Raw genomic sequence first — 22,799 nt, forward strand, 5'->3', positions numbered from 1 at the left:
CAGACCATTAGGTCATTATCATTGGACAAATTTCAAATCAGAAGAAAAATGCCCATGGGGCTTGAATTGTAAAACACAGTTGTATTACTAGAGTTAAAATGTTAGTACATATAAACCATCTCTTGAGATGAATGAAACTTAATTTTAAACAACTTGAACTCTTAGTTAATAATCAACTCAATAAATATTTATTGAATGCCTCTTATGTGTACGGTATATGGAGTTTATAAAGATGACTAAGACATGAATACTTCTCATTAGGAGCTTACAGTCTAGGAAGAAGGAAAAGGCAGATATAAAAATAAAAATACTACAATAGGCAAAATGAGATGGGTCACAAGAGAAGCAATTTATCAGTGCAATAACAATTTAGAGGAGAAAGAAGAGAGAAGGCTTCCTGTATAATATTTGGGCTTGTCTTGAAAAACGGTTGATTTTGGACTTGTAAAGATGGAGAGAAAGGAATCAGTTTAGTAAAACTCGTCATTTAAAAGCACAGGATACACTTGGAAAATCCTGAACTAAAGAGAATAAAATGTTTGTCTCAAAGATGTTATTTTGAAAAAACTTAGAAAATATTATTTAACTAGACATAATTTCACTATATTAACACTCTAATATAGGGCTCAAGTCTCCCCTTGTGCTAAGATAAATTTACGTTCTTCCCTTTATCTCAAGGCTTCCAGCCTTAAGTATTTTCCACTGTAGAACACTATATACTTAACAAAAAGGGCATTTAATGAAAAACATAAAGAACTTCAGCTTCAAATACTAATAGAAAAAAGAGGAATAAAAATCTTAAATGCTTAGTATCTAAATAAGATCATTGTCTGCCTTTTCACTTGATGCTCCCAGCACATTCAAATGAAAGATGGAATCCCTTTTCTTTCTTATCTTCTTTTTTTTTTTCATTTTTATTTATTTATTTATTTATTTATTGAGGAAGATGTGCCCTGAGCTAACATCCACCACCAATCCTCCTCTCTTTGTTGAGGTAACATCCATGCCCATCTTCCTCTACTTTATATGTGGGATACCTGCCACAGTATGACTTGACAAGCGGTGTGTAGGTCCGCACCTGGGATCTGAACCAGCGAACCTGGGCTGCCGAGATGGAATGTGCAAACTTCACCACTGTGCCACCAGGCTGGCCCCTTCCTTATCTTCTTTTGATGTTAGATAACCTCAAAACTTAATTGTGCCATGAATTTCACAACCCTTTTTTTGAAAATCTCCTCCTCATCTCTCTCCGAAGTCCATGACCTCCACAGCCTCCAATGCTAATCTCTTCCACTAAACTTTTTGAGCAGGTTAGCATCTCCTGAATTTCTCCCTTACCCTGTTTACTACAATACTAATTATTTGTATACTTTCCAATGACTTTATAATGCCAAACAAATACCTAATCTTGCTAAAAGTCTACAGTAAGGCAAACACTGTTTTCTCTATATATAGATTGACAAGAGAAATATTTATTTTCACAATTAATTTCATAATTTTCATAAATAAGTGCCACCTGGATCGTTTAAACTCAGTGCTAAAAAAAACATGCTCTGATGATGGTGCCCAGCCTCCTCGACAGAGCAAGGGTGGGTGGGAAGGGGGGCTAAAGCAGACACCCCTGGAGCAGCAACCAGGAGACCTATCGGTGTTGGGAAACACTTGTCAGATTGTGTCCTTGCTACAAGGCACTGAAAGAGAACTGTGGGGGTTATTTTGCATTTTCTTCAAGTGCTTGTGAGAAAGACAAACTAGTTCCATATGGTGGCAGGGAGAGAGCTCAGAGCCAAAATAAAAATGTGTACAGCCTGTCAGTATGTAAGACCTTAAAGTTCAGTTATCTGAGAGTCTGTCTACTGTTTAAAAGAGCCAGGGCCAAACTTCAATTTGTCATACACACAACTCCCACTGCCTTGGATAATGAAAGAGACTCTTGCCCTCCTGAATACAGTGAAGACATAAAAATGTCAGAAGTATAGACATCTCTTAAGTAGACAAAATTAGTGAGAAACTGGATGCATGAGATCTGGCTGCCTATTTTAAAGAAAAGTAAGCTCTAGAATCACTTGTATGACACATAGATGTATTTTGAAGTCGGTTCCTCCTTACTAGGACACACTATTATCCTACATTCGTTAAGAAATATGATTTTGTTTTTCTAGGTATTGAAATTTAAGTGAAAGAAAATGGGTAACTATAGTTTCATCAAGGATGACTATAGATTCATGACCAATTTCAATGTTCTTTTATCAGTTTCGTTTTCCCTTAAGATGCTAGTTGAAAAAAATCAATATGCTAACATTCTTCATAGTCACCAAAGAAATGGTACTCATAAATTTTTCCCCCTTAATTAGGAAAAGTTGGTTTAAAAGGATGAATACCATGATTTTACTTTGTGGCTACCTTTTTTTGTCACATCTAACTATATTCTTTGGAATTTTGTGTTATTTTCGTGTTGTTGCTTTTTTTCTTTTTTCTTTTTTTTCTGGCGTCTTCCATATTTCTGTCCCTAAGCCAAATACTTTGCTCTGGAATAACGTTTGGTTTTTATCTCCTAACACATCATCCTTCATGTAAGCCACATCTACACTGGCTGAACTCAAAAATAAATGTCCAGGATTCCCGTGGTATTATTTTGGGGAAAGTATTCTCTCTAATGACTCGCACTTCAGGTTCTCTTTTACCATAGTCAGATGCAAAGCTAATTTTGGCCCTTCTTTCACTGGCTTTTTTTTTGGAAAGTGAGATTCCATTAGCAGAATATAGAAAGCTGTGAATAGTTAATTATACATAAGTTAGCCAGAATCACTATTAAAAAGAACCACCTAAGTATTCTGTTTGAGCCTCAATTCACATTAGTTTTCTTATCTAATTAGAAAATATATTTGGCATTAGGAAATGGCCAGCCCTTAATTTGCTTGTATCAAATCATCAACTACCTTTGTTGCCTTTGGGTCAATAATTGGTATTCTATGCCAGCTAAATAGCTGCTGAGAAAGAATGAGCCCCTTAACTGTGCAGAGGGTCTATCCCTGACTACACAGTTGCTCGTGGAATCCTTGTAGGAGTCGACAGAAGTATAGTTATCCTCATTTGTAAGTTTCTTAAAATAGTGTTAAGAAAAATTATTTTTATGAAACACCATCTCTATTTCCAAGTGCAAGAGGGTAACTGTCAGTGGGGTGTCTCTTCCTTAGAAGAGTGTAAGCAGCTCCCCTGTGACAAGCTAAGGATATAGACATGGGGGGAGGAACACTACCGTACATAAATTACAAGTTCTACTCAGTCTTGTACAGTGAAAAATCCACTGTTCCTCGAAATATCGGTGTCTTCTACTTTATTTTTTATTGAGCTATAATTGACATATAACATTATGCTAGTTTCAGGTGTATAACATAATGATTTAATATGTATATGTAGGGAGGAAGACTTGTCCTCTACCTAAATGTGGGTTCGTCTGGCCGGAGAACGAATTAAATTCACATGAGACAGAATAGCAAGAGAAAATTAAACAAAGATTTATGAGGAACCATGGCCCGGGGCCTTTCTTCCCAAAGGAAGAAACGGCACCAAAGAAGTGGGGTGCACAGAATGGTTATATACCCCCAAACAGGGTGTTTCACATGTGATTGAAATGTCCCTCCCACAATAGTCACAAGATTGTCCTGTCCGCACAGCGCTTGATGGACACAGCAGATAGTGGTCTGATATCTCAGTGGGCGTAGCAGGAGGCAAGGCTATTGTCTTGAGCTGGGTGGTCACAGGTGAGCGCAGCAATCAGTTCCTAGCCTAAGGAAAGATGCTTAATCCTTAAAGAAATGCCAGTGTTGGGAGGCGGAGGGAAGTCAGTTACAGGAGGTTACCAGACAAGCACAATAAAATGCAGATTTAACCCTTGCCTTTGGCATTGATTAAGAGTTTCTAGAGAGAAGGTCATCTCCTTTCTTCTTCCTGGTACAGAGAGGGAGGCACCTTTACAGATAGAGATTTAGTTCTACTTTTTAGTTGCTTTCCTGTCTGCAAAGAAACTAGCCTCAAATAATCACCATGACAAAGAGACATATCTTGGGGTGGCCAAATCCAGGTCCCCACATATATATATATTGCAAAATGATCACCTTAATAAGTCTAGTTAACATCTATCACCACACAGTTACATTTTTTTCTTGTTATGAAAACTTTTAAATTCTACTCTTTTAGCAACTTTCAAATATACAATACAGTATTGTTAACTATAGTCACCATGCTGTACATTACATCCCCAGGACTTATTTGTTTTATAACTGAAAGTTTGTACCTTTTGACTAGCTTCACCCGTTTCTGTCACCCCTCAGTTCTACTTTTAAATTATTGCAACCAATATGTCCCAATATTTACATTGCACTATCTTGGGACTCTTCTCCACTTCTGATTTTTGATTTAAAGATTCCTAATATGGGCAGGGCCTTAAGGAAATATTTTACACCTTATTAGGCTTTTTCCTTTTTTTCAAAATATTTTTAGCTGAAGGATTTACCTTAAGAATTTTTATTTTATCTTATGTTTTTTTAAAGATTAGCACCTGAGCTAGCATCTGTTGCCAATCTTTTTTTTTTCCTCCTTCTTCTTCTCCTCCCCAAAGCCCCCCAGTACATAGATGTGTGCTCTAGTTGTAGGTCATTCTAGTTGTGGCATGTGGGACGCTGCCTCAACATGGCCTGATGAGTGGTGCCACGTCTGCACCCAGGATCCGTACTGGCGAAACCCTGGGCCACCGAAGCAGAGTGCACAAACTTAACCACTTGGCCATGGGGCCGGCCTCAAGTCTGTCTTTATTTTTAATTTATTCTCTAATATTCGTTGGCTATGCACACAATACAAATAAGTCATTCAATAAGACGTAAGAACTAATAAGAATTAAGACATAGCCTTTCTTCCTTTATTTTGTCTGCATAATATATCGAACATGTTTTCACATCCTGGAGTCTCCAAGAAAATAAGAACAAAAACAGAACTGGGAAGAAGATCAAGAAGGGTGTATAAGGGTGTACGTGTGTGTATGTGTATGTATTTTTTTTAAATTATTTGAGTTGATTGGAAGGAAGTGGGAACTTGAGTACTTAGCTAAATGAGATGTAAAAGTTATCCCTCTGAAAACATGGGCCAGGTATATTTTGGTTATTAGGGTTATTGATGTTTGGGTTTGCTTTTGCTTGCTGCCTTTAGCCTTCTGAAAATTAATTACACCAATCATTCATTCACACCCATCATTCATTTATTTAGTGAACATTGAGCCTGTGTCCTCTGTATCAAACACTGTTCTAGATTCTGGTGATTCAAAGATGAGTAAGACACAGCTTATGCCTCAAGGAGCTCACAGTTTATTATGGGAGAAGACAGGTAAAAAGACAAGTAAATACAGCACAGTAAGTTTCACTATAAAGGTATCCATCTGATGTTCTTTGAGCTTATACTTGAAATGAATCTTAAAGGACGAGTAGTTTAGCAGCCGGAAAGGCCTTCCAGGAAGAGGGGAAGCATATGCAGATGTACAGAGAAATGAGAGTGCAGTGCTCTTAGAGAACAAGTGATTGGTAAGTCTGGAGCATTACGTACATGTGCAGAAAATAACAAGAGATAGGAGGTGTAGAGGTGTGAGGGTGGTATGGGAGAAAGTAGATGAGGGCTAGATCTTCAGAGTCCTTGTAAACCACAATAAGAAAGTCTGGACTTTCTCTTTCATATGTTGGGAGAACAACTGAGAGATTTTAGCCAGGACAGAGGAATGATGAGATGCATGTTTTTGAATGAGCTACACGGAGCATGGATTTTAGAGGGAAAGGGAAGGAGCAAGGACTCAAGGCAGTGAGACCAGTCGTAAGACTTCTGCAATAATTCAGAGAAAAGCTGCCGGGACTAGAAGGCTGACCTTCAAATCTTGATTATGTGGATCTAGAAAAATGTCTCTTTTTACTTACAGACCTTAATATACATCGTTGATGAGGTCCATAGAGGTGAAGTTCAGCAAAATACACTGTAGATGTTTATTCTATACTTTATTCTAACCCTAACATATATACTTGCATACTTATTTAGAGATTTAGGAAGGAACCCTTAAACTTGAGACAATTGATGATATAGTCATTCAACAGCTTCCAAATGATGTTGAAGAAGACTATGTAATGGCGTGGAGAAATGGATATAAAATTATATATGAAAAGCATATTATAAAGAAAATGTAAAGTATGATTTCATTTGTGTTTATACATGAGGAAAAGCTGTTTTTAAGAGTACAAAACTGACATGAGCAATTACTTCTGAAGAGGTAGATGAGATAGGCCTGTGGGCAAACACTTTATGTCCATTGTTCAAAATTTTTATGAGAATGTGATCAGAAATTGCATGTTTACTTAAAATTAAAATAAATAATATTTTCTATTTGGAGAGGGGAAAAACAGGGAAAAGGCTAAATGTATATAAACCATAATGTTAAGAGTAGTTATATTCAGAGATGAGATTTGGGTTGCTTTTTATTTTCTTCTTTTTGCTTTCCTCTACTTCCTAAATTTATAATTGTTTATTCCTATTGCCTTGGTCACACGAAGAAATTATTGTAAATTATGAGGTTTAAACTATAATCTTCTTGTGAAAAGATAAAAGTATAAACTATATCCAGCACTTACCAGTCACTCACTTAATGTCAACTCAACATTCGTTCCGGTTTACCTGCAAAAGACAGTGTAGAGAAATATTGACTTTTAGCCTGCCTCTCAGAGTTTTAAAATATGTTTGTATGTGATAATTCAGCATTAGAAGTTTCCTTCAGCCTACTATTAACTACAAGTTCTGTTAATCATTGAAACCAACAAAACTTGAGTGGAGTTTAATTGTATATTTTCCTTCTGTGGATCTTGCATTATCAGGGAGCTATGAGTTTGAACGTGCATAGTGAAATAAACACCAAGCACATAGCCATAGAGAATTTTGTCTATCTGTAATTTGGAGTCTTTCCTTCCTTCCTTCCTCCCATTTTCCCTCCCTCCATCCATCCTTTTCTCCTTCCTTCCTCTATTTAGTCTTTCTTGCTTTTCGTTCAGAGAGCTTGGATCTTGTAGCAGTTTGTTGGAAGGGCTGAGTTCAAAGAAAAGAGAAAATAATGAAAAAGGCAAACATTCAACATGCCAGTCTTCTGGGTTCTGTTATTCTGTTGAATGGCTTATCTTTTTTTTTTTTTTTTTTTTAACTTCAGGTTGTATTTAAAGGGTCACACTGGGACAGCAGGAAAACAGAGCAGCCTGATCTTACACGGTGCTGATTTCAGCACTAAAGATGCTGATAATGACAACTGTATGTGCAAATGTGCCCTCATGCTAACAGGAGGTAAGTCCTATGGGGCCATTCTCTAAGTTATGTTTCATTGGTTTGAGGCTTGAGGTTTCTTATCTATGAGAAATGACTCTGGTCTTCTGGTCAGGAAACTTAAGAGCAAGTCCCTAGAGATCATTTTGTTCTGCCCACTAATTTACCATATGTTCTTGTGCAAGACATCGCTAGCATATTTAGAAGTTTTTCCTCCTCCCCCAACATCTATAGAAGGGACATGCTAAACTTGGCTCTGAATAAATTCTTTAGCCTCTTAAAATCCCAGTTATTCTACCTTCTAAATAATCATAATAATGCCCATAATGGAATGAACAATTTGAGAATTCAACATACAGAAAAAAAAAATTCTTACAAAATGCTTTGCAACTGTGTAATAGAGTTCATTAATCTTCTATGAAATAGAATAAGAAGAATATAGAGGTGTAGTTAGATCTAAAGTCATACAATTTAGACCGGCTGTGCCAGGGTTTCGTATTATACAGTATTGACCTCTGCAAGACATTTGCGCTGGTATAGGTGATATCATTGAATAATATTGTATCACTGAGTAAGAAAGTTAATCCTTTTGCACTTTTGCAGTATTTTCTAGCCTTCTGATTGTGTCAAAGAGAAATTCTTAATTTGGTGCAAACATGTCTGTAACACTTCCTTAGCACTTACTCAATAATGACCCTTCTTAGCAAAGGCAGCAAACCCTTTGGCCTGAGGCTCAGGACCTTGGTTAGGCAATGGCACCTACCTAGAATCAAAGTGATTTTGTTTTAATTTTATTGAGTTTTATATCTGTCTTTTATTATAGCAAGTGGTATTTGTTTCTTCTTTAAAGGAATGCAGTTTTAAATGTATTCACACTATTTGATATTTAAAAAATCGTAGATTTAAAGAAAAATATTAATAAATGTTATAAAGGGATATGGCAAAACCTGCAAAGTTGATACACAACAGATTGAAGTTTGAGAAACACTAAGCTAAAACCCGTTGCAAATGATGTAGCTCAAGAATGTTATAGGCTCTGGCAAGGAAGGAGTTTGCACCAAACAAAATTGTAAAGGAAATTTTTTTCCCACTGTTTCTCCTCTCACAGTTTTAGCATTGCTTCTCTCTCTTACTGGGATAGCAACCACTCCCACCTTAAGCTGTTCTGATCCTTTCTCTGTGTTAGTCTACAACAAAACATGTTTTCATGCTAGTAAGGAAAAAACTCTAAATCTAGTATTTTCCTTCCCCAAATATGATATTACTACCATTATTATTACGTGTTATTATATGTCACTGTATATGTTATACTATCTTACTTGAACTTCAAATCAACTCTGTGAGATAAGCAGAGAGGGAAACTCTAATCTCCACTTTGTACGTAAGGAGAACAAAAGTAAGTTAATGTTCACCATTTTATTCGTAACATCTAGCGCAGTAGATTGTGGCACATAGGAACTCAATAAAAAATATGGTACATGAATTAATGGATAACCATCTTGTAACGCTTGAAATCACTTTCAAATTTTGAAGTCAATGAAATGAAACATTAGGTTGATGTTTTTCTTATCAATTAACAGAGCTTGGAAGAGTATAGAGAGAAGGTTTTGCAGAAAACTTTCCACCTTCATCCCCATCCCCGAGCCCTCTATTACTACCACCACCAAGTCACATCCCTTTTACCCCCATCCACTCCACTTATGTTAACATCTTTTCAACGTGAGATGAGCCCTAGCATTGTTAAAGCCAACTTGTTATGATTCCACCTCTATCATGTCTTTCTCCTTAAGCTTTAAATATGCCATTTTGGCATCACATTCAAGCTCTTCAAATAGGTAAATGTCCTCTATATGTAATTTTATGACCCCCTCCCCCAAACAGGTGTTACAAATTTAGAATGTTTTTAAAAACTGGTACCCACAGGTAAGATTTTGAACTTTTATTCTGAAAGAAAATTTTTCTTTTCATTGCCTTCTTGATCCCATAAATGAAATTGTCAGTAACTTTATACAAAGACAAAATGACTTTGCCCAGTTTCCTGCCCATTTTAATATAAGTATGCTTCATTTTCTCCATGTCTATTTTTACATATAATTTTTGTTACCAAATAAATACAACACATGAACCAACAGTAAAATCTTTCAAATGTTTCCTTAGAAGAGTGTTCCAATATGTTCATATTCCTGTCATCATAATGAAAATATAGACCAAAGAGGAGAATGCCCCTCTTGGTTGTCAATGAGAAAACTTCATTGCTCAGATTTATGACTTTATTTCTGCTGCAAATGATGGAACTTTGTCATGTTCATTCATCCATAATCATTCTTGGACTTGCTTCTTACTCACCAATAAACGCATATGTTGGGGAGAGAAAATTTCCACTTATTGCTTGGGCTGAAATAGTCTAAGTAAATGTGTTTTTGTAATAAACGCCATTACCCTATCAAATATCCTTTTGAAAGAATCCAGGTCTTGCAAAGCTATTCACTCTGCAAAGCTAAAATGTGGAATTTAGATAGCTAAGAACTGGAGAACATAAGGATGAATGTCGATGACAGTCCAGGTAACTTGAGTATTGCCTGGAACTTACGTCCTAATTAGCAGATCCCCACCACCACTATTTATTCTCTGTCATATTTTCCCTTAGAAACATTTTCTTCATCTGATGATTTTTCCTTTCTTTTTTAAAATTTGTATTTGAATTTTTTGCCTATTGAAAATAGTCTCGTTTAAGCAGTGAAATTTCATACTCTTTGAAATTAATAACTCATACTTCTCCATCATTATCAATTAAAGCTTTGTTTTGTCTTGTTTATTTATATATTTTTTCTTTATTTCTTAGAAAAGGAATTAAGGGTAAAGTAAAATTTATTGCCCGCTAACTATCCTAAATAGTTTTCTTTAAGTACGTGGAAGGATTTTAATTGGAGAATGTAGTATCGTTGCTCCCCTTATCTGTCAAAGACTAAACAAGAGGAGATGGGCTTAATTGAAAGCAAAAGGTATTTCAGCTAGACATAAGGTAGAACATTTTGATCTTTCTTCCTTCTTTCCTAACATCTTAACTTCTTAAATTCCTTCTATCAATTTAACATATTTTTCACAAGTAACTATTAAGGGAATAAGAAAGACAGAATAGAGCTTGCATCTATGGAGGGAGGCCATCAACAAAAAAGTAAACAATAAATAACACAATTTCAAACCATAACAAGTTCTAGGGACAAAATATAATATGTAATAGAGTTATTGGAGGAAGGGGGAAGTGACTTTAGATGGAGTGTCCGGGGGTCAAATGCTGGAATGAGTTGCCAGGGAGCATTGTGCATGTCTAGTTATGAACATCTTCAAGAAGAGAACGTAAAGCTATTCATCTGAAAGAGTTTGCTTATGCATGTTCCTGTAGTTGTGGATCTAGATAAGAATGTCACATTTTTTTTCTAGTTCTGTGATTCTATTATTCCATGTACTCATTGTGGCTACAGTAGGGAAAAACAAGTGATATTATCTTTCGATGCATGGGTTGTAATTCATAGTGGATCGTTGAGTGGAAAGGAGGCATGAGGGGCTGCAAAAGCACATTTGCCGTCAATAGAAATAGATAGCACAGTGTTTTACACCTCCTTTCCCAGAAGTATATGGACTTATTCCTTCCTTACCAGAAAGCCAGCAATTCTTCCACCCAACTTATGTATTGAGTTATTTTTATGTTTTATTACACATTTCATATGGGACCAGAGCATATATTTCAAGATCAAGTTGCCAGGCACATTTTCTCTGGAATTGACCCCTTAATTAATCATTAACTAGAGGTGATTTGTCAGCATAGACTTATAAGTCAGAAATATCTTTGTCTGTGATTTCATTGGCTTTAGGAAAATTCGTAAGTTTTCTCTTTAGGTCTCCCCTCTATGTAGGCTGTTAACAACAAATCTGTATATTTCAGTACTGGGAGGATAAATTTAAGAGATCATTATAGGAAATATTTTCTTAGTCCCACAGGAGAGCTCCTACTATGCCCTCCTGAGATCAGAGAGAGGAATCCATTTCATTACCAACTTGAATTTTATCTAATATTTAACATTAAGAAAATGAAAATGAAGTCTCATCCAATGTGTGCTTTTGTTTATATGGATTTATAGTCTAAAAAATAAATACGCAAAACAACTCTGACTCCAAAACTGTGAAAATGAAAAATTTTTATTACTAGATTGTCACACTCAAAGTGAACTTACATTCAAGGAAAACATGGTCTTTGGTACTAAATTAGCATTCTTCAAGCAAATATTTCTAAAAGTCTGTTAGAAACTACAATTATTAAATGTTGCTGACGAAAAAACAAAACGAAGTGTGGTATTGCTTTACATTCCTTTCCTTACCTTACTTTTCTTTCAACATAATTTCCATATTTAGTATATAACGTAAAAGCTATGCAAAAATGTGACCTAACCTTCTGCAGAAAGAATCTGTTATGGTAGAAACTCCGATCTCTTTTCCCACGCATAAACTATGTCAGCCGACAGACAGGACTTTGCTAAAGCTAACAAAGGATATTTCTCAATTCGGTCCTAAAAGAGAGGATAAAGCCATACACATAAATTTCTTAGTACACCCTAGAACTTACCAGATGCTAGGAGCAGAGAGCTGATAAATGCTTGCAGCAGAGAGTTGATATTGCCTGCTATATAATCTTGAAGAAGACAAAGAAAATGGAAGAAATTAGTAGCTTCTCCAACTGGTGAATGATGCTGAAGTGACAAGATCTTTGGGGAACATATAATCATCTTAGAGTTTTTTAATAACCCAGGAAGGATGAGTTAAGCATTGTCAGATAACTGGCATTCCCTAGGTTTTCAAGCAAAAATGTTCAGAGAAAAGATCCATAGGGATAATTTAAGGTTGACCACAGAAATCTACATTGCATTACTTTATTCCAAAGCAATTCCTTATTTAGTACATAACTGTAAGCCTAGTCCACAAAAATGTACATTCCTTGAAGGCAGGGACTTTGGGCTATCTATTGCTGTGTCCTCAGTGCCTAGAGCAGTGTCTGGCACGTTGCGTGTGTTCGATAAATGTTGGTTAAATGAATATGTTATCAGAATCTCTGAAAAGACTTTGCAAAATTACAAATGATCCCAGTGAGAATACATAAAAATAAATCAATGCGAGTATGAATGTGACTCTTGCGTGAACTTAGATTTAAGATGCATAATCACATGTATGCATTTGCATGCACACACATGGAACAATGGGGTGAATATTGAGGACTGGAACTAAATTTTAAGAATAACTAAAACCTAGAAGACTAAACTTTAGAATTGGAAATTTGGAGTGTTTGATTCCTGACTTTCAAATAAATTTGAACATCCTCAGTGCAAAGTTTAGGATTATATTTCTATTTTCTTGAGGAAATTTTTACTTACTGGAAAAAGAAGAAAGAATATCAGAAAATGTTTTTCAAAAGAGAAGTTTGGAAAAGGGTGAACCAGAACTGATAGGCCTATACCACAAGGTTGCCACCAAAGGTTAATAATTGACAGCGGACGAGAAATAATCAAAAGCTTAATTTTGTTTGTAGTTTGCTCTAATAATAATTTAGCAAATATTTATTGCACTCTTACTGTCTAACAGACATTTTTGCATTATCCTAAATGATTTATAGTTAATAACTTACATGATGCTTCTAAAAACTCTTTGAAGTAAGGACCACAATAACGCTGTTGGCAAGAACTGAGATAGAGAAAAGTTAGATAACTTGCCAAAGGTCGCAGAATTAGTGTCAGAGGTAGGATTTGAATGCAACCTCCAGATAAGCCATCACCTCATACACTCCTTTTACTGCCTCTGTTAAAAGGAATGGCCTTCAAAGACAGCAGTTTAGCTCTGTTTGACTGTTTGCAGCACATTTTCATGAGGATTTCCTCACTTAAACCGGGTTAAAAGTGAAATGAAGTCCATGGGAGGGGAGAGACAGTAAGAGAATACCTAGAGGTTTTTAACGAATTCAAGATTACTGGCCAGGATAAACAACTTTTCATCTTTGGAACAAAAAGAGAAAGGAAAAAAAAGCCAAGTCCTTGGCCTGAAGGGGATGTAGTACGAGATGACAGAGAGAATGCAGACCTCTGGAAAGGTCCTCTGCCTCCTGCACACAAGACCCATGCAGCTGCTCCTTGAGGCTAGCTATGGGTAACGCCAATTTTGTGCACATAAACTCAGCGAGTGATTTTTTTGTGATGATCCCATTGATAACAAGGGCACCAATTGGTTCAGTTCAGCCTCATCCTTATTTAACGATAAAAGAGGAAAATCTTATTCTCCATGCAAGTTCTGTTCCATATTGCTGATTAGAATGCATGCATTGAAAATAAATGAAAGAAATCCATAAAAACAGATATATCTTTTCATTTTGCTGTACTTTTTACCTTAGAAAAGAAGTGTTGAGAGACATTTTGTTTAGGATCAAAAGAATTTGAAGGTTTGGTTTCCTGACTGTCAAACAAATTTGCACTTCCTGAGTACAACGTTTAAAATCAAATTCCTATTTTCTGGGCAAAGTTTCATTTACTGGTGATAAAATGTGAATTTTCTGCTTCAAAGATAACAGGCTTAAATGATTTTTAAAGGCCTGGGAAGCCCGGGATAGTTATTAGAAAACTAAATTTTAATGAGTTAAGTGTAAATGAATTAGAAACATGCATCTCAGATTTCTTATTAAAATATACATGAGGTTACAGGTTATGAAGAAAAATGCTTGGCAAAGTGCATCTTGGCAGTTGCCAATCTTAAAACATTTGAGACATTTTATCAGTTGTCCTAATAGCAGATGGAAGCTGCTGCTTTCTTCCATCCTTTGCTTGAAACAGTGAGTTCTTTTAAGCTTAAAGTGCCTTTCCTAGATTAACTTCTTTAGCATATTGCTCATTTGTTATGCCCAGGCACATACAGAACAAAGTACAAAGTTAATATTTCCCGAGGATTATAGAGGATATGTAATTCAGCTATTTGGTATTTTATCAGAGAGGACCTGCAAACTCAGGCATACCCACACAGAACACCTTCGTTCCATGCAAACTTATATTTGCATGGAACTTACATGGAACTTACTTATATATGTAAACTCACACACTGTTGAGTATATATGATTATCTGAATACTAGGGATTACATATGAATAACCATGAGTCTGCTATACTTTTGCCCGCTTTCTGGAAATATGCTTTAAAACCTTGTCTTTTCAGGATTTATGTTTAAAAGACCTGGTCATGCTTAATTTTTTCAGAGAGGGGTAGAAAGTGGACAAACTGAAATATGTAATGCAAAGAAATTCCTTAGTTTGCTTTAATACATGTGTCAGAGAATACTTACTAGCACAGAGCTAACCATTTTTGCTACCTTGAAGTTCAGAGTATTTTATAAAGGAAACTACAACCAAAATTGTCATGAGAAATAATTGCCCTTTCATTTAGTTTTCTGCCATCTTAATTCATCATCTTATTATTATCAATTGCCCTCTGATAGTCCATAGTATAGACGGCCCACTGGTCTTAAGATAAAGAGATAATCATTGAAAACAAAACACATGTTAGGTGCTTAAATGCCATGTCTTTAGAAGGCAAACGCTGTACAACTGTACTCATTTGGGGCCAAATCATTTTCATATTTCTCTAATAAACTCTATCAAGCAAATAAGGAAATATGTTGTTACCAAGGACCTGGTCTTCATTATTAAATCATTATGATGCCTCACAAAATTTAATCCTTTTGGTTCCTGCTCTAACCCTCATGCCCCACTTCCTAGATAACTTATACAAAGCACTTAGATGGGGTGTTACAGGCCCTAATAGTGCATCATCTTCTTTGATCCTTGCAACTGTGCTATGAAAATGGTTGTTCGGACATTTATAATCCACATCTTATAAGTGAAGAGGTAAGTGGCTGTATGACCTTGGAAATGTTCCTTAAACTATCTGAGCATCAGTGTCTTTATGATGGTACTTGCCATACCACATAAGGCTGTTGGGGAATAAAATAAGAAAATGCACATAAATGTTTTAGCAGAGTCCCTGACACATATTAACTGTTCAATAAATATCAATGTTATTTACGTTATTGCCTAAGATTTCTTGGTTATTAATTGGTGAAGTCAGCATTGAAGTCTGGGTTTTCTAATTTCTGGTCTGGTGTTCTCCAGGCTCCTCATTGGCCAAAAGAAAATTTCTAAAAATGTAATAAAAACCTCTGTGTGCTCCCTCCTGTTTATTTTGCTAGCCCTATATTCTCCAACCCCTTACCCACTGGCACTCCAGCCAAGCAAGCTGCTGGCAGACACTCTCTCCTGCTCTCTCAGAGTACATACTGTCTTTAGAATCTCTTTCTGCCCAGTGAACTCACAGCCATCCTTCAGGACCCAGCTCAGGAGGTAAATGAGTGAGCCTTATGGACCCACAAACAGGACTTTCTGTTTATGTTTCTAAGGATTTTTTTCATCTCTGTTTAACAGCTATCATCTCATTTTTTAACAATTTGTTGTGTCCTACACAAAACTGTGCACTCCTTGAAGTCAGGAATTTAATTTTACTCAACTCTGACCTTTATGTCCTTCTATTGGTTAATATTCGTTGAATTGATTCTAGATTCATTTTTCTCCTCTTTATCACGCTACCACAGATGCTCAGGATAACTTCGGCAGACCATAGTTATAGAATGAGGGTTCTAAGTAATATTTGATTACACATTTCAGCTGGAAGATCTGGTTCCTCTTGCTAAATATTGGTTCCCATTCCTAGGGAATGTTTTACTTGTTCACCTGATGATGGACAAGTAGGCTGGATAAACTATAAATTTTTCCGCAAACATTGTTCAGCTTTCCACCAAAACTGCCTACTTCTCCACCTTCATTTTCTGCAAGTCCCTCCTTTGTTCACTATGTGCCAGCTACACTGATGTTCTTTTAGTCCTTAAACCAAGCTCTCTTTCTTCCTAATAACTTTGTCATGTGCTATACTCTGCTTAAAAGAGTCTTTCCCCATCTTCACATGGCTGCCTCCCTCTCATCCTTCATCTCTCATTAAATGTCAACATCTTCCATGAACATGAAAAGTCAAGTAAGTCTGTTATTTTCCTTCATGGCTCCCTGATTCTTTTCTCTTTTTTTCTTTTCTTTTTGGTCATGCTTTGTAGGTATTTTATTTATTTGCTACTTTTTTGCCTATTTCTCACATTAGAAGTAAGTTCCATAAGGGCAGGGACCGCATCTGTCTTGTTGAGTATTGTGTGACAACACTTCAGAATAATTACATATTGAATGAATAAAGAAAGAAAAATTGAATACAGTAAGCACGGATGTTATGTCTTCGGGTGTCTATCAAATGTAGCTTTTTAGCAAGCTAAACTATTTCAGACCATAGAGGCTGTTCAAGAAGAAACTAAGTCAATCGCTCTGTCAATAAGCCTGTAGTTGCTGGCCAGTTATTTGTTAAGCAAACTGTGCAGCACTAAGTATGCGAGGTGGGCTGGTATATAGACCATGCCTTGGGATAATGAACAAAAGACTATGTGATTTGGTCTTCAGACTCTCTTGGCTTCGGGCTACTGGTTTTCTTGTCAACTCTGACCCAGCCATACTGTTCTTCTTTCAGTATCTCCAAAATGCCATTCTCCTCACCACAAACATTACCCTGTCATACTCATTGGAAAATATACACAAGATCCGTTTATCTGATTCTGTTATGTGCCCCTAGTTGGATGCTAGTTCCGTTTCTCTTTCTTAAGCTCATCATAAGTTTCCCGATAAATGTATCCTTCTGCCTGTGTCCTTTATGGCCAGGCTGCTGTTGCTACAGCCCTCTGCCTTCCCACACTCTTTCAGAACTCTTGTGACTTTCTATAAACCGGACAAAACCACACACTTTTACCCTGAGTGCCTTAAGATAATTTGGAGGATCATTCTGTAATTTGCACTTCTCAACAATAGAGTAACTGCGTTTACTTCAGACACCATGGTGGATATTTGAAAGAGTATGAAAGGCTCATTAACATGATGGAAGAGTGCCTCAAGAAGGTCATAGAAAAGGAGGAAAGAGTTAAAACACTAAAGCAATCATTTTGTCCTTTGAGAGTCTTCTGGGTAAATAAATTTCCTAATGTTAGAATGCCTTTTGTAATATAAATAGCATATTTTTACTAGTTGTACTTACCAAAAAATTTTTTAAAGAATTAATCTTAAGAAAAAAAGGTGGAATTTTACAGTTCCTCTTCCCTCGCCAAACAAGAACCTTCTTGTCCCTCGTGTTTTGACTACATTAACATCTATGTTGTTTGCGTACAGTTGGTAAAACAGCATCGAACACAGTGTCTTTCCAAACTCATCAAGACATACCTTACTGTTCCCCAGTATGAATCGGTGATTAATACAGCTTGCTATGCCTCTAGTTTGACTTTGCAAACACAACCCAGCTGTATTCATCTTCAAAAATTGAAAAGTGAGAACTAGCTTTTCTTCATATAACTTTTTCTAAAGTTTCTGCAAGATGATGCTCATGTTACAGTCAAACATCAGCTGTACAGCTTTTTCTTTAACTATTAGTCCCTTAGGTAGAACTCTGTAATCAAAGGGAGGTCAACTGTATCCAAATACAAATATGCCAGAATGTCTCTGGCATAAATCTCTCCCTAAAGATTTCAGTAGTGTTACTCCAGAAGAGAGAGAAAAAGTACTATGTTTTATCTAAAAATCTAAGAACTTGATTCATTAAAAAAAATAAAGTACTAAGTTATCCTTACAGGGAGCATAGGAGCTCCATGTTACTCATCAAGTTGTTTTTCTTTTTGGACAATCACAGAAAACATACTGCTCTAGAGGAACTATGTGGCTACTGTTGATGCACACTTCCCGTATGGCTATAAACTACAGAGAGGGCCTGGTAATTCAAATTCACAGTCATTGCCCAGTATCCAAATAATTTCAGAAGCAGCGAAGAGCCAGTTCTTGGCAAAATTATAGAGTAAATAGGGAACATTTCTTTCTATTTCAATGCCAGTTGTCTAATGTTCTGAACTTCATCACTAATAATTAATGGTTCTATTCCCAATAACAGGCTTAAGGTAGATGCCTCTTTTGGGTATCTGCATTTTACTTGCCCTACACATAAATCCAGGCTGATTTAGATCACATCTTGAAACCCAGAAGCTTCCCATCCTCACAGTGTGAAATGAGTCCGAATGGAGTGACACTGAAAGCTAATTTTCATGAAAGCATTCCTTTCTCCGATTGTTCGTACACTGCCTGAATCGATGTTATTCAAAACAATTCCAGTACTGAGAAGATATTTCTTAAATGCCTCCTATTTGCAAATAATTATAACAAGTATGAATAACTTCCCCTTCAGTTAATGCTATTAGCTTCCAAGTGTTCAATTTATTTATAATTGTTTCTTCCTCTTCTCTCTTTCATTGTTAACTAATTTTTCAGGCTGGTGGTTTGATGCTTGTGGCCCATCCAATCTAAACGGAATGTTCTATACAGCGGGACAAAACCATGGAAAACTGAATGGGATAAAGTGGCACTACTTCAAAGGGCCCAGTTACTCCTTACGTTCCACAACTATGATGATTCGACCTTTAGACTTTTGAAGGCACAATATCAGAAGCAATTATAAAAGCAACAAAGAAATCTGGAGAAGCTACCAGATGAAAAACTGCTTGAAAACTTCTGAAGCAAACAATATTATCTCCCTTCCAGCAACAGGTGGCAATTATGTGAAGTCATCAAGGTTCTTGACTGTGGATTTGGAACCTTTTGAGATCACAAAAGTCTCTTCTTGGGGTTACCATGTTCATATGGCTTGGCTATAGAGAATGCCACTCACTATCAAGCTTTAAAAAGGGAAGAAACTGCTCAGTTCGCTGTGCTTCAAATTACTACTGGATTTTATTTTGGAACTATAGTAGCCAGATGATAAATATGGTTTATTCATGTAAAACTGAAAAAAGAAGAAAATTAACAACAACAACAACAACAAAAGAATATACATGAAGAATAGAAACAGGCCTGCCATAATCCTTTGGAAAAGATGTATGACACCAGTGAAATGGTGTTATTTCTATGCAAACCTACTAACAGTAAGTTTATACTGTTGCACAATTTTAATAAAAGTTCAGGAAGAACAGCACCGCCCTCTGAATTGGTTAAATGTTAATGGATTTCAGAAGCCTAACTCCTAAATCGTACTTACTAGTTGATTTCAGTTAACTCATCTTCAAATGTAAATTTCATTTTGGGAAGCCATAAAGAATTTTAGTGCATGAAGAACAACGTGTGAGGTAGAAACACGCTCCATTACTCTTTGATTTTTTGATACAGTTTTCAGAAAAAATGGACACAATCAAGTATGGACATATGAGGTGAAAATTTATCCCCCATGCTACAGTTTTCATTTATTTTAAAAGCTGACTGACTGATCTATAAATATATTTATAGCCTGAGTAAAGTTTAAAGAATGTGAAATATATCATCAAGCTCTTAAGATAATATACATGCATTTAATATTTTCTTTGATATTATACATTAAAGCAGTGTTTTAGAGTGTATTAAGTTGAAGTAAAACCAAGTAAACTGGAACAGTTTATTTTACAGTATCTTCTTGCATGTGTATACTTAAGTGTAACTTCATTATTTTAAAAATAATGATCTTCAATTCTTCACCCTATTTCATGCTAATTTAATTTTTGCTGATTAACTAAAACATGCTTTCCAGATTCACTCTGTTCCAGTTTCTGTAAAAGATACACTTTGAAGTCTATGAAAAATAAAAAAGGAATTATAAATACCATTGTACATAGTATGTTAATATCCATGGTAAACCTAATAGCTGTTTCATCTGGAATACACAATGTTGTCCTTAATTGATGAAAATAAACACAAGTTTTCAAAGAAATCCACTATACCACTTTATGAAATACATTATTTCTTCGCATTTTTCTACGCAGGCTCTGTTTTCTTAGGCAGTTTCTCATTTTTAAAACTTATTATTTGTGGAGAAAATTGGCAAAACTCTGTGTTATACATAAAGGAAACACACAAAAAAGAAAATTAATCATAGTTACCTCACTAAGAAAATTCTGACTGTTAGCTGCTATAAATCTCTTAGTGAAAATATTCCTATGGGATAATCTATTTTAAGTAAATTTGGGGACACAGATTTTTGTGGCAATTTGAAGTTAGCACAATATTTTATCAAGAAGTACTTTCTGCCTCTACGTCTTCAAGGTTACAATAGAGCACAGTTTTTATCAAAACATGAGTTTCTATGAGATAAGAAAATTGAAATGCTTATTGGCTTTCCTTTCTTAAAAAAATGTTTTTTCAAAGCAACAATACCAATTTCAGACCTGGTGACTTGATCTGTTATTATCCCTTTGTGGCTTTCCTCCATTTGAGAGGTAAAAGCTATTTGCATTTTTAAGAAAATATTTTTTAAAGTTTACCATTAAGTCTTTATATTTATGCATCTGTATACAACCTGTTTTGCCTTACAAGTGATATTTGCAGGTATTCCGCAGTTTTTCTCTTCTTGGTGACTCCTTCATAGCACTATTTAGCCTCTCCCTCTAAAAATCTTCTTGCTTGTTTTCATTTAAGTGAATGAAAGTGAGTGTTTTGTTCTTTTGTATTCCTACAGATTCTTTTTACCAGTGTTTTGATAAATAATACTATTTCCCAACTCATATTATAAAAATAAAATGAAATAATGAATAAAAAGAAAGCATGACATTTACTGGTTTGTTATCTGGGTTTGAAAAATGAAATATTGTTTCCAATTATTTATAATAAAGCAGTATAAAATGTTTTATGACTCCATTACGTGCATTGTGTGATGCTTACATGTTTATGGCCACTTAACATGTATATCCTTTGCATTTAATTATTTTGTGGTAAGCTAAGTATTAGGATTTTGTCTTTAAATTTTCCTTTCAATAAAATTCATGTGGCTTCTATGCAAATTTCTTCACATCAATCACAGCTTTATTTGATATAAATAAAATTGAAAACAATGTATTTGTGAAACTTCATCTCATTTTAAATAAATGTTTTACAGATTTAAAATTAGAGATCTATGGGAGTATAGAATCACTGAAAAAAAGACTACTAAATGAACTAAAGCCTCAATCTTTGGAAAATGTTCAGTCTGGGATGTAAGATATCTTAGCTCTATTAGAACGGTAGATCTCTACTGTATGCTGGTTATGTCCTGCCAATTATTAAGTGTTGTATTAGCATATGACAGTTGACAATAAATCCTGAGGACTCTGAATGTGGAATAATAGGATGTGTGCTGAATATCTGAGTTATCAAAGGGAAAGAGCATGAAGGAGATGCTCCTCGCCCCTCAGGCCTCCTGTCTATCAGCTGTCTTATCAGTTCAGTTCTTAGAAGGAAATTTTTTACCTTTCCCCTTGATTCTGCTCCCATTGCCTCCAGATTGATCCGAATTTTCATTAACTTCCACCTATATCACTGAAAAAGATACTCTTTCTCCTGCTACTCTCTGCTCCTATTCATCCCTAATCACACAAGCTTATTCCTAAAGCCAGACTTCTGAACCTGTTTCTTCCCTGCTCAAAATCCTTCAGTGTTTCCTTACTACTGCCTGAAGTTGAAACAAACTTGTTAGGTTAACCCCAGCCTGCATTCCCAGACAGTTCCATTCCATCTACTCAGAATTCCGATCCAAATGAAGAAATGAAGAAGCCTGTGATAGACTAATTGCACAAATGACCTCTGTCCTTCTGCTTTCTCTGTGCTGCCCTTACAGTGTGACTTTGCAGCTCATCCCATGTAGAGGTTGAGTCTTTCCCCATGCCCGGAAGGGCCGGCTTGAGACTTGCTCCAGCCAATAGAATGCAAAAGTGCCTGTGTGCCACTTCTGAGCCTAGGTCTCAAGAGCGTTCAGCTCCACCCTACCTCTGCCAGGATAAAAAGCACAGGGTAGCCTAATGGAGGATTAAAGACCACAGGACGCAAGACTGAGTTTACCAGATGCGGCCACTGTAGTCCAGCAAGCCCTCAGCTGATCCACCAGATGACCCCAGATACAGGAGTGATCTCACCTGAGATCAACTGAGCCTGGCTCAGACCAGCAGAATTGCCCAGCTAACATGTGTAATCATGAGAAACAATGAGTTATTGTTTAAGCCACCACATTTTGAGGTGTTTTGTGAAACATCATGATTATAGCAATCGCAAAGTAATACAGCCCCCCACCCCACACACACGTGAGATTCTTATGCATCCTAAGATTACAGAACCACGCCCTAAAATGGTGTTCTCTTCCTTCAGATGGGCAAAAGTTCTAACAATCGTCTATAGTGCATCAAAATATTAGCACTTCATAACACTTTTTCTGATGCCTTCTATTAGCTGACTCTGTTTACTTACATACTCTTACAGCTCTTAGCACA

At 36.0% G+C, this 22,799-nt stretch overlaps 1 protein-coding gene across 3 annotated transcripts in view; it reads left to right on the forward strand.

Annotated features, from left to right (window-relative positions):
• Nucleotides 1–21,335, forward strand: part of ANGPT1 (angiopoietin 1) — a 239,768-nt gene extending 218,433 nt beyond the window's left edge. For all 3 annotated transcript variants that reach the window (XM_046641601.1, XM_046641602.1, XM_046641606.1), the window contains exons 8-9: nucleotides 7,229–7,359; nucleotides 18,811–21,335. In XM_046641601.1, the coding sequence (XP_046497557.1) occupies nucleotides 7,229–7,359; nucleotides 18,811–18,971 (292 nt within the window). In that variant the 3' untranslated portion in view covers nucleotides 18,972–21,335. The remainder of the gene's footprint in view (nucleotides 1–7,228; nucleotides 7,360–18,810) is intronic.
• Nucleotides 21,336–22,799: the final 1,464 nt, after the last annotated feature.

The sequence above is a fragment of the Equus quagga genome, chromosome 16 (assembly GCF_021613505.1).
Source record: "Equus quagga isolate Etosha38 chromosome 16, UCLA_HA_Equagga_1.0, whole genome shotgun sequence".
Lineage (NCBI taxonomy): Eukaryota > Metazoa > Chordata > Mammalia > Perissodactyla > Equidae > Equus > Equus quagga.